The sequence below is a fragment of the Lactuca serriola genome, chromosome 9, assembly GCF_051521515.1.
Source record: "Lactuca serriola cultivar US96UC23 chromosome 9, Lser_US96UC23_V15, whole genome shotgun sequence".
Classification (NCBI taxonomy): domain Eukaryota; kingdom Viridiplantae; phylum Streptophyta; class Magnoliopsida; order Asterales; family Asteraceae; genus Lactuca; species Lactuca serriola.
In genome coordinates this window covers 23,453,959-23,469,089 of record NC_136416.1, presented here as the reverse complement: position 1 = coordinate 23,469,089, position 15,131 = coordinate 23,453,959, and the positions used below count along the sequence as shown (strand labels likewise).

At 33.2% G+C, this 15,131-nt stretch overlaps 1 protein-coding gene across 2 annotated transcripts; it reads right to left on the bottom strand.

Annotated features, from left to right (window-relative positions):
* Positions 1-11,757: 11,757 nt before the first annotated feature.
* On the bottom strand, positions 11,758-14,621 carry LOC145074513 (mitogen-activated protein kinase homolog NTF6-like). Of its 2 annotated transcripts, none has more exons than XM_079020876.1 (6): positions 14,146-14,614; positions 13,669-13,798; positions 13,419-13,556; positions 13,003-13,335; positions 12,615-12,798; positions 11,758-12,064 (listed from the first exon to the last, which is right to left on the bottom strand). In XM_079020876.1, the coding sequence occupies exons 1-6, from the start codon at positions 14,313-14,315 to the stop codon at positions 11,886-11,888; spliced, it is 1,134 nt and encodes a 377-aa protein (XP_078877002.1). In that variant the 5' UTR covers positions 14,316-14,614; the 3' UTR covers positions 11,758-11,885. The 2 variants fall into 2 exon arrangements, with proteins under 2 accessions (XP_078877002.1, XP_078877003.1); XM_079020877.1 differs by having other exon boundaries at positions 11,827-12,064; positions 12,615-12,791; positions 14,146-14,621.
* Between the last annotated feature and the right edge of the window lie 510 nt (positions 14,622-15,131).

Genomic DNA, 15,131 nt, shown 5'->3' with positions numbered 1-15,131 from the left:
GGATGCCGAGGATCATAAAACATGGTGTGAATAACCATGCAAACTTACATGGTGCCCCCACATGTTACAGTCACGTATTCGATGTGCCGGTTAACCACACACATGCTCCACCGAACTATGAAAAACATTAAGTCACCCTTTGCTACCTTTGCTTAGAACCATTTAGTGTGCCGGTTAACCACACATGCTCCACTAACGTCTTCTCAAGGGCACAAAGTGTAATTTCATGGAATTGCATCAATTCACTTTTTCCTAAAGTAACTAAGATTGGGAACTTTGTAAAAGCATTTAGTTACTTTTGTACTTTATTATACTTATAATGGAAGGTTTCTGTCCTATCCTACCCGTTCGGCTAACGACCCTCCACTAGTCAAGAGTGCGGTGGGTAAGAGTGGATACCCATTCAATCGCCATTTTATAGGCAATTTCCTTAAGCACCCCTTATAGACCAGCTTCGTAAATGAGGCGTACTAACGGTAAGACTGACTTTACTCATACATATATATAATGTTAGACTTTTAATGTTATATATAGTATAGGGTGTATGTTACAACTTTTAAAATACTAGGTGGTCTAATTTAACAATTATACCTTTAATTCAATTGAATTGTAAACCTAAACTTTTATGGATTTATTAAACTTCTTTTAATTATACACCTTAATTAATTAATAAAACCATAAGGGTGTGATTTAAACTTTTCAAAACAACATTAGGGTTTTAAAATTTAACATTCCAAATTAAACTTTTAATCAACTTTTAAATTCCAAAAGTTGAGGGCAAGTTTTGAAACATTTCAAAACATTAGGGTTTAGAATTTAAATATACATCAAAATTAAACTATTAATCAAAATTTAAATTCCAAAACTTGAGGGCAAGTTTTGAAACCCTTTTCAAAACATTAGGGTTTCAACTATTTAAATTTCAAAACAACAAAACTTTTGGGTTCAAATTTAAACTATAAAACCTAAAGGGGAAAATATGAAACTTTTCAAAGCACAAGGATCAAATAACAAATAATCTAAATTAACATTTAATCACATAATTATCCATATTTGATTTATTTAATGATTTCTTGCAATACAATTTACCAATTTAATCAAAATAATTAATCAATTATCGCATAAGGAAACAAATATTTTATTAATTGATAAATATCTTCAATTAGATCAAGAATATAGTCATATATATCAAAAAATCGGATTTATATTGATCTAATATGATAAGGCAACTATCCTTAAGCAAAAACAGCAAGAAATCCCGGTTTTCCCTCTCACTGACCAGCCGACTCGTCGAGTCAGACATGGACTCGTTGAGTTTATCATGAACTCGGCGAGTTCATCTAAAAAACTCGACGAGTTCTGACCCCAGAAGCACAAAAATCGAATTTTTTCAACATACAAAGCGTCGATACAATAGAAACCAATCTAGGCTCTGATACCACTGATGGGTTTTGGTCCTAAGAACATCCTATATGCTCATACAAACCCTAATGCTTGGATCTAGGTTTCTCTATTGTACATGCAAGTTATCCAAGACTATAAACCCTAATTCTAGCATTCAAGTAATCATATTAACATGAGAATAGGTTTAAGATGTTACCTTGATTGTTATGTAGCAATAACAATCCCAAATCTCCTTGTATTGACTTTGGAAGGCTTAGAGTCACAAGTGTCACTCCTCTAATGGTTCACAAACACCATAAGCAAGAGGATGAAGATGAGAGAGGATGGAGGCTGCCCTAAAACGTGTGAAACCCTAGGAGAAGTCTTAGCCACGTTTTTGGTCATAAGGGATCTCTTTATATAGGAGGCAATTAGGGTTATCTAACAAGGAAACCCTAATTTGGATGCTTAAGCCCTAAGCAATCCATGGAGCCCTTTCCTTAAGGCCTTGGACGATTTCATATGGGCTTCCCCCATAGAATTCGTCCACCTTATAATAAAAGGCAATCCATGGCCCAAATTGCAATTATCTTATAATTACAATTCCAGCCCCTTAAATTTAATTAATCTCTTTTAGTCACAAAAATAATTATCAATTAATTATTGACTAATATTAATTAAACAGTATGATTTCTCCTTTAATATATTATTCCCATAATATATTAATAAATCATATTTAATCCTTTCTTTCCATAATGCATCCTATCAAGTTGCTTTGGTGAAGGCAACCCAAAAGGACCATGCACCATCGGGTCAAGTACATACCAAAATAGTTATGGACTTAGACACTAATCCAACAATATCAACATGTATGGGTATTCTGGGAATCACTTACTTGAGCTTGACTGATTGCACGCATCACACCCCCTTTTTCTTTAAAAAAAATCTTTTTAGAAATTTGTTTTCTTTTAAAAGGTTACCAACTCCTCAGTTTGAGTTCAGTCACACCTGAGAGTGTGTCTGAATCCCTCAAATCAAGGCTTTGATACCAACTTGAAACGTACCAAAAATTATAAAGTAAAATTTTCATTTTTAATTCAACCAAAAACACCAATTATCTTTTTCCAAACATTCAAAAGTATATCATAATAAAACAGTTATCAGACTACAATCCCAGAATCATCAAGTTGTGGTAACGTGGGTGGATGCGTTGCAATCAATCCGGGCCCTTCCCATTCCAACCGGAAGTACCTGAAACCATAACCATAGAAACCGTAAGCACAAAGCTTAGTGAGTTCCCCAAAATACCATATACTATACATATCAAATATATAACAGGTCGCGCTCGGAATTGAGCCCCGCTCGAAACATATGTGTCGGTCATCAGGCCCCGCCTGATATACATACAAACACATAAGCACATACAATAATCATAAAGATAAATAGCATACAATATAATCATCAATCCCCTCCTGGTATACATATCAACACACAACACAAGCAAGAGTCACGCGGGCAACTAGCATCCTAATCATCACAAACCATGGGCCGAAATTGGTGCCTTTAACTCGCTAAACACAGTAACGAAACTCGCCTCAATCCAAGATAACTGAACACGTGAGCTGTTGCTACCGTAATCCTCACACTGAATATAATAAAATTATCCCTAATCAATAATTATGATAAATTCCCAAAGTCCAAGGCCCAAACAATATTTTGTCTTCCTAAAGGGTAAAATACCCTTTTACCCTTCCCATAACTGGTCCAACAACTCATGGCCCAACTCCCAAAATTCCTAAAATGAGTTTCTCGGGAGTACCCCCGCGTACTGAACTTGTACACCCCACGTACTGCTCTCTAATGTGCAATATACAAGTCGTGAAGCCTGATCCATGCATTACGCTGAGTGTACTCCTACGTACGCCCAACGTACTCGTCAGAGGGCCAAAAACTCTCATTAAGCACTTAATGTTTAAGACGAAATGTCCAAACTCATATCTAACCTTTAAATAAGGTCTTAAACCAGAAAGTTACCAACTTTACTCCTTTCATGCCTTAATTGGACCCAAAACCCATTTTTATCCATCTAAACTTATAATATGAACATCAACTTAAGCATGATTCATCAAAACCATCAAGATGATATTTTTATGGTTCCTAATAACTCCATAATGGATAAAGTTTCCAAGTTTATCCATTAAAATGGTCCAACCAACCAAGATCTAGTCTTTAAGTCTCAAAGGGACCAAAAATGCATCTTTTCTAACTTAGTCCATTAAGTCCAAGCCTCAAGCTTTTAGATATGAATCAATATGATGTTTAGATGGATAAAGTTTCCAACTTTATCCATAACAAGGTCACAAACTTTCAATATCTAAACTTTATGAACTAAAGTGACCAAAAGCTCATAACACCCCAAAACTAGCTAGATCTAACAAATGCATCATCAAGATTCAAGCTTTATACCTCTAGAAGAAAGATAAAGGTGAACAAAGTCTGGATCTACAAGCTCCAATGCAACCAACACTTCTACAACGAGTTCCTTATTCTCCAATGTGCTCTAAGAGCACTCCAAAGCCACTTAAAATCACCTTCTTTTTTTCTCACAAGGCTTAAATTAGGGTTAGGGTTTCAAGAGAGGGTGTTGGAGAGGTGGAGGCTGAGAATGGAATGGGTTTGGGGGAGTTAAAGAGCTTACATAGGCCTCAAACCAAGAAAATAGGGTTTGGGCACTGATCGTGTACGCCCAATGTACTCAATTTAGGCCCAACGTAATAAGGATGCCCTAGTACGCCCAGTGTACACGTTGAGTACACCCAGTGTATGCAACTCAACCCACAACTGCCCTAACTTCAAACGGTCATAAATTCTTCGTTTCAACTCCGATTTCGATGATCTTTATATCCACATAAAGGTTTTGAGAAGCTCTACAACTCTATCAACTCTCCTTTGCCTTAAAACTTACCGAACTTATATCCAAAATTCATAAAAGGCTCAAACTATCACTTTACGGTTATACCCTTGGGCTCCAAACCACCAACCAAACTCTCAGATCACCTAATTTACATTACCCACATCTAAATGGTCTAAATATCTCTTTCCCCCAGGGCGCAAAGCCTTATGATAATTGGTCTTCAGGTCACGACCCTGAATTATGAAACGATTTGAAGCGGGGTGTTACATTTTTAGGTGTGGGAGTTTGGCTATAGTGGGCATGTCATATGCATGAAACTTTGATATAAATGGTGATGTATGTTTTCCTGATGGCATTTTATGGTTGTTTTCTTGATTTTGTGTGAAGGTTGTGTTTTGAAATGTTAGAAAATTTGGATGGTATATGATGTTTAGTGGGGGTGGACTGAATTTTGGGAATGGCTGTGCATGAATGTTCTAAAATGGCATGTTGGGTTATGAGGAGGACGTACCAAACAGAAATGGCGAGGTGAATGTTGTTTTTGAGTTGTTTGCCATGCTATTGGACGGTGCAACCAAGGATGGTCGTGTCAATGATATTGAGTAGATCGGTTGGAAATTCGGTATTGATTACATTTGCATGTGGGCTTATGTTCCCATCTGTGGCAGTGTAAATGGTGACACATTACCAAAAAGTATAGAAAATGGCACTTGGGTCGTGTTTAGGGTGCAACTGGTCTAGGTTTATTATTGTCCGCTTATCGGTGTGAATGGAGGTACCCAAAACTGATTTATTGGCATTCCCAATATAGGAGCATATGAAATGAAAGGGGTGGTCATTAGACTTGTTTCGGTAATTACTAGGTCGAGGGATGGCATTGGCCGGACAGGGCTTTGCATCGTGTTGCTAGTGCCTCCTTCTCAATGGTTTGCCATGATCATGGTTTGGAGTTTAGAGCTTTTAGTATCGTTGTCCCAACTATGGATGGCACCAATAATATGATATTGGACCTCCGACATGGTGGAGATGGCTTGATTGAGCGAGTTACAGTGGAGATCTACAATCACAACAGGAAACAAATTGTCATCTGATCTCCAGGAGGAGGTCCCCAGAGAGCTCTCCGACGGTCAAGTCAGTCAAAGAGGTGTTTGTATAGCTTATGGCTTAGAGATTTGGGATTCAATACTGTTTGGCTATCAAACCAACAAATAATGGGATAAAATAAATATTGATAAAGCTCAAGTCACTGTTATTTCTTATACTAAAGATAGTATAGAGTAAGCAGGGTCGATCCACAGGAATACAGGACTTCTTATCTTGCCATATTTTCACACATAATACAATTAATATTAAAATGGGGGATTGTGTTTAAACTAGATTTAAACTTCATAAATAAGAAAGATTGATAACAAAACGCAGTAAAAGAAGTACATTTCCGATTCTGACTCTTATACATGTATTATGTTGAAAGATGTAATATGATTATAACTCATGTTCAATCTAGGTTGGTAAGTTAGATATTAATAAACTCTAATATCCAAATTGGCAAAAGTATTTTATTCAAAACAAGCTCTTCAAATAAAATTTCATTTAATTGATTCAATTCAAATAAGTTCTTGCATCAAATCATTAAATGACATTAAGTTTTTGCACTAATTACCAACAATGTTTAACATTCCTCTTAAGCTTGGGAATATAAACATTTAATCTTTGATTGCACTAATTTTGATCTAATTACAACCAAGAAAGTGTGTGTTACTAACATCAAATCATAAAACATATACGAATTTCATAATTTGATAAACTAGATTGATAAGAACCCTAATTCATTGATCAAGTGAAAAAGAGAACTAACCAAACACATGATTAAGATCAAATCAAAGATTACTAGATGTTAAACACAAATCAAGTTCAAGTTACAACCTAACAACACACACTTAAGAATTCAGATTCGGAAATGATAATGAAATCAACCACACATGTCTAGGTTGAACTACAAATCAAACAAGTTTAAACTTCAAATTGACTTACAAAAAGGAAATTAAAGTGTTTCCAAGTGTTAATCTACTTCCAAAAGTTCTGAAAATCGCCTTCTCTCTACCCAAAATCCGACCTAACTTCCCACTAAACTGATTGTCTGAATTATATGAGAGTAAAACTTCTTTAAAAACTGTCGAGACGTTTACACGGCCCGTGTAAATTAAATGGTGCCATTTACACGGCCGTGTAAACAAGAAAAGTGGAATGCTCAATCCTTCTAGGCCTTCAAAGTAGAATGCTCTTGTATATACGTTTACACGGCCCGTGTAAATTATAAGCTATCATTTACACGACCGTGTAAACTCCTGTGAAGCCAAATTCTTTATTTCTTCATTCTCTCTCTCTTCAATGCTCCAAAACTTCTGAAACTTTGTCTCCAACTCTTTATAACTTCCTCCATCAAGATCCAACTTTCAAAAATCCCTGAAATATCATAAAAGTGTGTGAATGGAATTGCATCATGAAAAATCCCGAAAAATATGCAAAATGCATGAGTTTAAACTTAAATGCAATGCACTTTTATGAACTAAAACTACAAAATGAATGCATGAAATGCACCTAACAAATACCTTATCGTTGAAGGCCTGAGACCTTTTATAGTAAGGATCTGGGCATGAATTCTGCTCATGGAGACAGTAGTGTCCAGAGCCCGATTGGTATACAGGTGCTAATTGGTAGATCGTACATTTGTCCCCTACCTAAGCCAAGATTGACTTAGCCATGGTAGTGGTGTGTGCACCTTCACTTGAGTTGGCAGGTGTCAGTTTGTCGTATGTTGAATTTCTCGCTCATATTCCAGGCTGGATTCCAGATATCAAGGGATAGTCCGTTCCAGGCTGGAATGGACGCTAAACCGCGAGGATGGCCGACTGGGTTGGCTATCTGGCCCATGCATTTGGTGTTTTATGGTGTGCCCAAGAGGCACACTATCATCATACTTATATTGTATTAGGTAAAAAGGGTAGAGGGAGAGAGATGAGATAATGGTGAGAGACCATGCAAGAGATAAAATATTGATGAGAAACTATACCAAAGATAATATAATGGTGAGAGACCATGTCAGAGATAAAATAATGGTGAGATATCATGCCCAATTGAGAGCAGTCATTTAGCAGAGTATTGATGATGACTACATATTCTTCTAGACAGTCCAGTGGAATACTAACAAACTCGTAATCTGTAGGTGTTAATTAATCATACTATCTGGGAGTATGGATTGTGTGTTCATTCGAGTACTTTATTCCCCTTCGTGGTTGCCTTACTGACTTGTATTGCTAAGAAATCCCCAAGATGTTATTGTTTACTCATTGTTACAGAGATATTTTAGGATAGTTTTCTTGAGATTATCATTTTATGATCAAATAGTGAGAATAACGGGAATGAGTAATCGGGATTAATTGGTGTGTGTGTATATATATATATATATATATATATACACTTAAAATAATATAATAATAATAATATTGTAGGTTGAAAACCTTATGTGCTCACCAAGCTCTCAAGCCTAACCTACTCAGTTTCTTTGTATCATGGATCAATACTTCCTTATGTATCGTTTGAGAATTCTCATTTTACATCGTCAATTAATCGTAATTACTTAACGATAGCAGGAAACGTACATAATCTTCACAATTTTTTTGTTATAGTTTATTTCATTCTTGTTATTGATCACCTCGAAGGTCTAGTGAAAGATCTGCATAATATGACATTTGGAGACGATTATCGAGAAAAGAAGATAGAAGAAGATGGAATTGATGAACGATCTAGATCGATTTGGGGCGCAAGTAGAGTATAATTGATCGAGTTATGTATTACTTTTTAAAAAAATGTTTACTGATGGATCGTATGATTCACAGGTGTGTCCAACAGAGTAGGATGATGAACATAAATATGGTAATGAAGTTAGTGTGAAACTCAACTTTTACAGTTTAGGTTTTTTAAAGTGAGTCAAGAGTTTTTATTTAGCTTATGATGTATGTCATCTTTTATTTATGAGTGGGGCTTCAATGAGACAAATTTGTATGTCATGACATTTAATGTATGTCATTAAAAACCTTTTTCTAATAGTGTAATGAGTCACAATAAACAACTCTATTATACAGATCAAAACAAATTGAGTTGAATTTTGTCAACGAGTTAACACTCCTTTGTAACATTTATAATAAAAATTGTGTTGAATTTTGTCAACGAGATAACAATTTAAGTTATAAGTAGCATGATCCACAAGGCGTGTAGGTATTCAAATACATTTTTTTGGCTCTATATAACATGTTCAATCCATTTTACATGTTCATTTTTTGCTAAATAAAACCACTTTACTTTTATGATCGAAATTATTACTTCTAATAATTGATATTCTTCAAATCTTTTTTCTGAGAAAAAGTATTATGAAATAGAAGGATTAAGCTTAAAAGCAAAACAAGGGTCATCCAAAACCAAAGGAACATGACAAAACAATCAACATAAAAGGCATGATTAAGGAATTGGACATGACGAGGATTTGGTCAGTATATTTGTTTCACAAGATTTAAATATTTTTCTATAAATTTTAAAACCAAAATCACAATCAGATTTATAAATTATAACATATATATATATATACCCAAACACAGGTAATGACTTGAGTACCCCTTGCCCTTTGGTGTTGGATAAGGTCTATGCATTCGTGCATCCATAGTTTAGGGAAGTATAACGTATATTATAGGGACAAAACTGAAAATTCTCACACGTCCAAATAATCTGTTGTGACAAATTTGGATTTACATGGAAAATAATTAATGAAAATATTGTGATCCGGTATATTTATTTTATTCTGGTACTATCGTATTTAATTTTCTTTGTGATTAATATTTATATGGAACATACATAAAAACGTTGCTGTATTTTATGTTTAAAGTCAGGTCTATATGTAAAGAGATTTGCAACATTTAAAGGTAAAAAGTACGTAAACAATTACCTTTAACAAAGAAAAAATCTGCCTTTAACAAAAAGAAATAAATAATCAATAATCAGTAGTTTGGTATATAAACTATTAATAACGGTGCTTTAAAATTATCAAGTATCATCTTTTCTTTATGAGCAGATTATATATAACAAAGTTTAGACGTATATTATGTTTAGCAACGTATCTATAAGCTAAAAGTTGGTATCTTTTATTTGTATAGAAATGCAGTAAAATCATTTGCAACTTTTTTTCCAAATATATAAAATAACATAAATATAAAACCTAAAATTTAAATTTTCAAAAAAAAAAAAAAAAAAAAAAAAAAAAAAAAAAACTCTTAAAAGTTACTTGAAACAGTTTTTCTATTATGAACTTTTTATTTAAAATAAAAGTTTTAAGCTCGTTATATTCGATTTCAGTTTATATTTGATTTGACTATTTTAAAAGTTAAAAACTCATTACTAAGTATTTCGGTAGTCATAAGTTGCTTTGTATATAATAGTTTCTAATATGTTCTTTTTGAATATTGTATTATTCCACTAAAGCATTTAACATTATTTAGAACAAAAACTTATTATATATAAATTAGCTTCTTTGGAAGAGAAAAACTTAAAAGCCCTAAGCAATGATTGATGGAAGGCGATGAGAACTCAAGTTTTTATCACAGAATCCAAATATTTGATACCCTTTGGGTAGGAATTGTAGTAAAACCATAGACACAATCTTGTATGTCTTTCATGCATTCAAGCTTATAAACCTTATTGAGTTTGATCTTTCTACCAATGTGGGACTCATTCAAACATTCATCCATTTTGCTAAATTTATTTTGAGTATCGATATCTCATTCACATATACTCCATTTTGGACATATAATATATCGTTTCAATGTTCTCACGGAGAACACAAACTCACTTAGAGTTAATTATATATACAACATATGTATATATTTATATATGTCCAAAGTTAGTAAAAAAATAAATATTTATACTAAATTTTCAACAATTCTCATGCATATTAATATGTTGAGTAAGGGTATATATGTCCCGTTGGTTTTATGTCCGATTCGTGAACTGCAGGTCTTGATCATCTTTTTATTAGGTTTAAAGTGGCTGCTAGAATTTTGGATGAAATTTTCGTGTTACTTATATTTAACTTTTATCATGTGTAACCCATAATTACAGGTCATTAAAATGATGTGTCATCTTTAAAAATATTTTAACAGTATAATTGTATTATGTATAAGTGCGCAACAAACAAACATTTACCTAATTTCCTATAAAACCAAGGATCTATGAAAAAAAATATATAATTTTGTTTAATAAAGTTACTAAAAGATTAATTTAACATAACAAAGAATGTCATCGATGATATAATCTATAAATCAGTATCAATTAATATCAATACTACTTATCAATTCATATTCATATTTGTTTACAAAATATTTTGAGCAAATTCATATTCATATTTGTTTACAAAATATTTTGAGCGTGTTTGACAACGATTAAAACATTTGAACTAAAAAATGCTCGTTATGGTAGTATGGGTTTTGGTTGTACTAATTGGAAAGTTAGTTTTGTCTAACAAACTATTTAATAACTTAAAGCTAGCTTGTAAAATAGTAATGTTTGGTAAAATCTAAATGATAAGCTGGATAAGAAATATCAAATGACATAAAAACATTTAGATACATAATTAAAAACTAATGTATAAAAGTATATTCGAAAATTTATTCAAAAATGTCCGCTTATTAATAAGTTATCTCAAGTTCTTTATAAGAAGTTAGTTTATAAGTTAATTTAGTAATCTTACCAAATATTATATAGTATAATGAAGTTAATAGCTTATAAGTTAATTTATGGATGTAAACATAATCTACCAACATAGCACACATATAGGTTAAACTGTTAGTTTAGAGGGATGGGAGGTCGACACTTGACACTCTCTTCTCTAGCCTTATGGTGTGTGGACTGTGGAGTAATGCTTGTGAGATATGGTTGCCAGATAACAGATGCCGTGTGGGACCTTCGCATACTCCAACACCAAAACCCTTTCTTCCAAATGAAAAGCCACATTCCTTCAAAATGATATTTAGAAGTTCCATACATAATTTATTTCAAATGTTTATTAATTGATTTCATATTTTAAATATTTTTTTTATGATACAACGTAAAAAGATAACAATAGATTTTGTTAATTGTTTTCCTTAATATCCAATCCCTGTTTCAGAAAACTTTAATTTAAAAACTTGAACTCTATATAATTTAGTTAATAAATTATACTAACATTTTTATTCATCACATACTCCAAACAACGTTCCATCATTCGACAGATAAACAACAATTATTTATTTATCACTTACTCCAAAGTCCAAACAACTTCCTTTATCCAACAAAATTCCATATCCAATCAGAAGATTTAATCCAAATGAAAACAAAACCCTATGAATTAACAAACAAAAGTACTATTAAACGCTAGATTATATATAACTATGGGACTTTATTTTTTAATCACCCAACAAAATATATGTCAAAGAATTCATTGATACAAACAAAAAAAAAAAAAAAAAACAAGCAAAACACATAATAAAATGAACCCAAAAAACCATCATGTTATGATGATCTTATCCGGGTTGAATTTCAAAGACTCTTTCCAAATGAGTTCCTTCACTTCTTCCTCACTTAAAGAGGCTTGCTCAAAATCAAACACAAAAGGAGATTGACACGTAGGCTCCTCATTGATTTCATGGAGACTTCTCACCATTGGATGGTTTAACGCTTCATCAACTATTATTATTAACAACATATCAAAATATCATCCAACTCTTAAGTTTACAAAATACAAAATTGCAAAAATGGTCCCTCTGGTACGTCGAAAATTGCCACTTTAGTCCAAAACGTTTTGGACAATCACCATCGGTCCAACTCTTTTATTTTGAATATTTTTTTAAATGATGACTTTGCCCTTTGTATTTTAATTTTTTTATTTAATTTAATACTTTTCTAAATTAGACCGAGACTGATGGGACAAAAGTTGCATTTTTTTTATCACCACCAATAAGTCAAACAAGGTAGGACCGGGACCCACTCTTAATATTGTAAATTACATTTCCGGTCCTTGAGTATAGCCGATTTTTGCAGTTTTGGTCCCAAAAAAGTTTTCTTTAAGTTTTGGTCCTTATTCGAGTTTGTAACGTTTTTTGGTCCTTGTTCCAAGTAAAATTACTATTTTTGGTCCCCGAGTTTAGCTGATTTTTGCACCAAAATTGAAAAAATCACATATCTTCAAGGACCAAAAATGTAATTTCCTGATTTCCAAATAAAGAGAAAGACTTACCAGTTATGCGTTTAGAAGGATCAAAAACCAACATTCTTTGAGCTAAGTCCATTGCCACTGGAGACACATTTGGAAACTTTTGTTGAAAAGTCTTCTTTGGGACATGAGGAAGCTGTTTAACATATCTACGTGCATTATCACTCCTAAGAAATCCAAGATCCGAATCATCTGGAGAACCTAAAAGCTGTTTAAAATAAATAAATATATATATGATCATTAAATTGCAATGTACTTTCTGATTTGTCTCATTTAGGTAAATGTTGTTTCAAAAAGTGTCCACAGTTTGACTTTCTTGAGTCATCATTTAATCAGTAGTAAATTATTTGCAAAATGCAAAGTATTAGCTAAAAATCAACAAGGGCATATTGGTAAATGAGTAAATGGTTACCTCGGTGATGAGTGACAACTGCTGAACATAATCTTTTCCAGGAAAGAGAGGTTCCCTTAGAAGAATCTCCATTAAAATGCAACCAACAGACCAGACATCAATGGCTGCAGTATACTCTGAACAATTCAGCAACAATTCAGGGGCTCTATACCATCTTGTCACAACATATTCAGTCATGAAATCTGTTTCAGATGTTGTTCTTGCAAGCCCAAAATCACAAATTTTTAGGTCACAATTGGAATCAAGAAGCAAGTTGCTTGGTTTTAGATCACGGTGTAATACGTTTGCTGAATGTATGTATTTCAATCCACGTAATAACTGATACAGAAAATACTGAAACAAACATATTATCAGTTTCAACTTTCAATAGAAATTTAAAATTTACAATTTAAAATGATATGTTATGATAATCTTACCTGACAGTGGTCATCTGTTAGTGATTGAGAAGAACGGATAATCTGATGCAGATCAGTGTCCATTAATTCATACACAATATACACATCATTGAACTTGTCTTTCTCTGGTGGCCTTATGATGTCTTTAATCTTGACAATCTGCAAAATATTGTGAGATTAGACTTGAGACATAATCATGTGTCAAAGGGTACAAGATACAGAAAGTTTGTGGAAGAAGAAGATGATAATCGATGTAAGATTGTGTGTATACATTCTCGTGATCCATATGGCAGAGGAGTTTGATTTCACGTAAAGTTCTCTTAGCATCAATCCTGTTATCAAATGCGTTTCCAATTTTCTTGATTGCAACCTCTTCTTTTGTTTCATAGTTTTTAGCACAACTGCAGGAAGCAAGTGGTGACATCAAAATTTTAGGTCGGGATTGCTTCGATCAGTGTTTCTAAAGGAATCTCAGTTGAAAACCACGTAATACTGACGAATTTTGGCCTTTTATGTACATGTAGATCGCAATATTACATGATTAAGAGCAAATAAAAAGGTAGAAAAAGGGAGAAAAGCTTCAACTCCAATAAATCGACTAATTAAGCATTGATCGAAGAGGAGAAGTTTCTAATTTTAGACGTAAGCCAGCTTTTGTTCGTAATAATTAAATGACATGAAATTTCAATAAAACTGGAAGCTCAAAAGTTTATGATGATGCAGATAGAATTTGGGGGTGATTAATTACCAAACGATGCCGTAAGCACCACGGCCAACAGGCTGAATCGGAGGAACGTACTTAGAAGAAACCTCAAACAGGTTTCCAAGTACATTGTAATGTATGTATCTGCCGCCGTACGCCGGAACTCCTTTCAACACCACCCCTGGAGCTCCGAGTCTCGATTCATCGCGCTCCATTGATCCTTAGAGAGAATCAAGATGTGAAAACAGATTACTTTATTTCAAATTCTTGGGTTTATCAATTATCATCAGGGCATGGATTTGATTTATAATGAAAGGGGGAGAGAAAGTGATAGGAGCGGTGCAGGGTTTTGATTTTGAAATGTGAGGGCCCTCTTTCACAATCATTTTCACACTGGAATTTTGAAATGTCTTCGGTCTTCTTCAACCCCATTTGTAATTGTGCAATGCTATCTGGTCAATTTCGCACGAAGTGGATACAACTCGTTTGAAGGACGCAAACGAGTCAATTGACGATCAAATTCAAAGCTAATTCATTTGAGCAATTGAAAGGAAAAACCCTAAAAAAAGAAATGGTGGACTTATGTATGACTGACTTCTTCGATTGAGATTGTCATGACTTTTCTTGTGAGAGTCTTTGTGTTCACATTTGTTGAGCACTTTAGACCACCAACTTAGAGGTCGTTTTACTGATCATCTAAAATTGACATTTTAACCTATTAATTTTTTAAAAAGTAAATAAGTTAAAAAAAATATTTAGATAAACATTCTTTTTGTTTAGTTTTTTGAAAATGAGATTTTAAGAAGTCATAATTTTGAACTTCTTAAAACAACTTATGACTTATTAGTTTTACAAAGTAGATAAAAGATAAAATTAAATCAAACACTTTTAATTTATTAACTTATTGACTTTTGCAATTATAAAAACTAATCCAAATATTTTTTTAAAAACTTTTTTTCTAACCTTCATAAATCAATAAATCTTTTTGTAAGGCCAATGATAAGCACGGGCAAGAAGAGAATATTCACAGG

Excerpts from the sequence above, each read along its gene's own strand:
- LOC145074513 (XM_079020876.1), bottom strand. The coding sequence starts at position 14,315 with ATGGAGCGCGATGAATCGAGACTCGGAGCTCCAGGGGTGGTGTTGAAA. Across the intron at positions 13,336-13,418 it reads TAACAGATGACCACTGTCAG|TATTTTCTGTATCAGTTATT; the intron begins GTAAGATTATCA and ends TGTTTGTTTCAG. Across the intron at positions 12,799-13,002 it reads AGTTGTCACTCATCACCGAG|CTTTTAGGTTCTCCAGATGA; the intron begins GTAACCATTTAC and ends TATTTTAAACAG.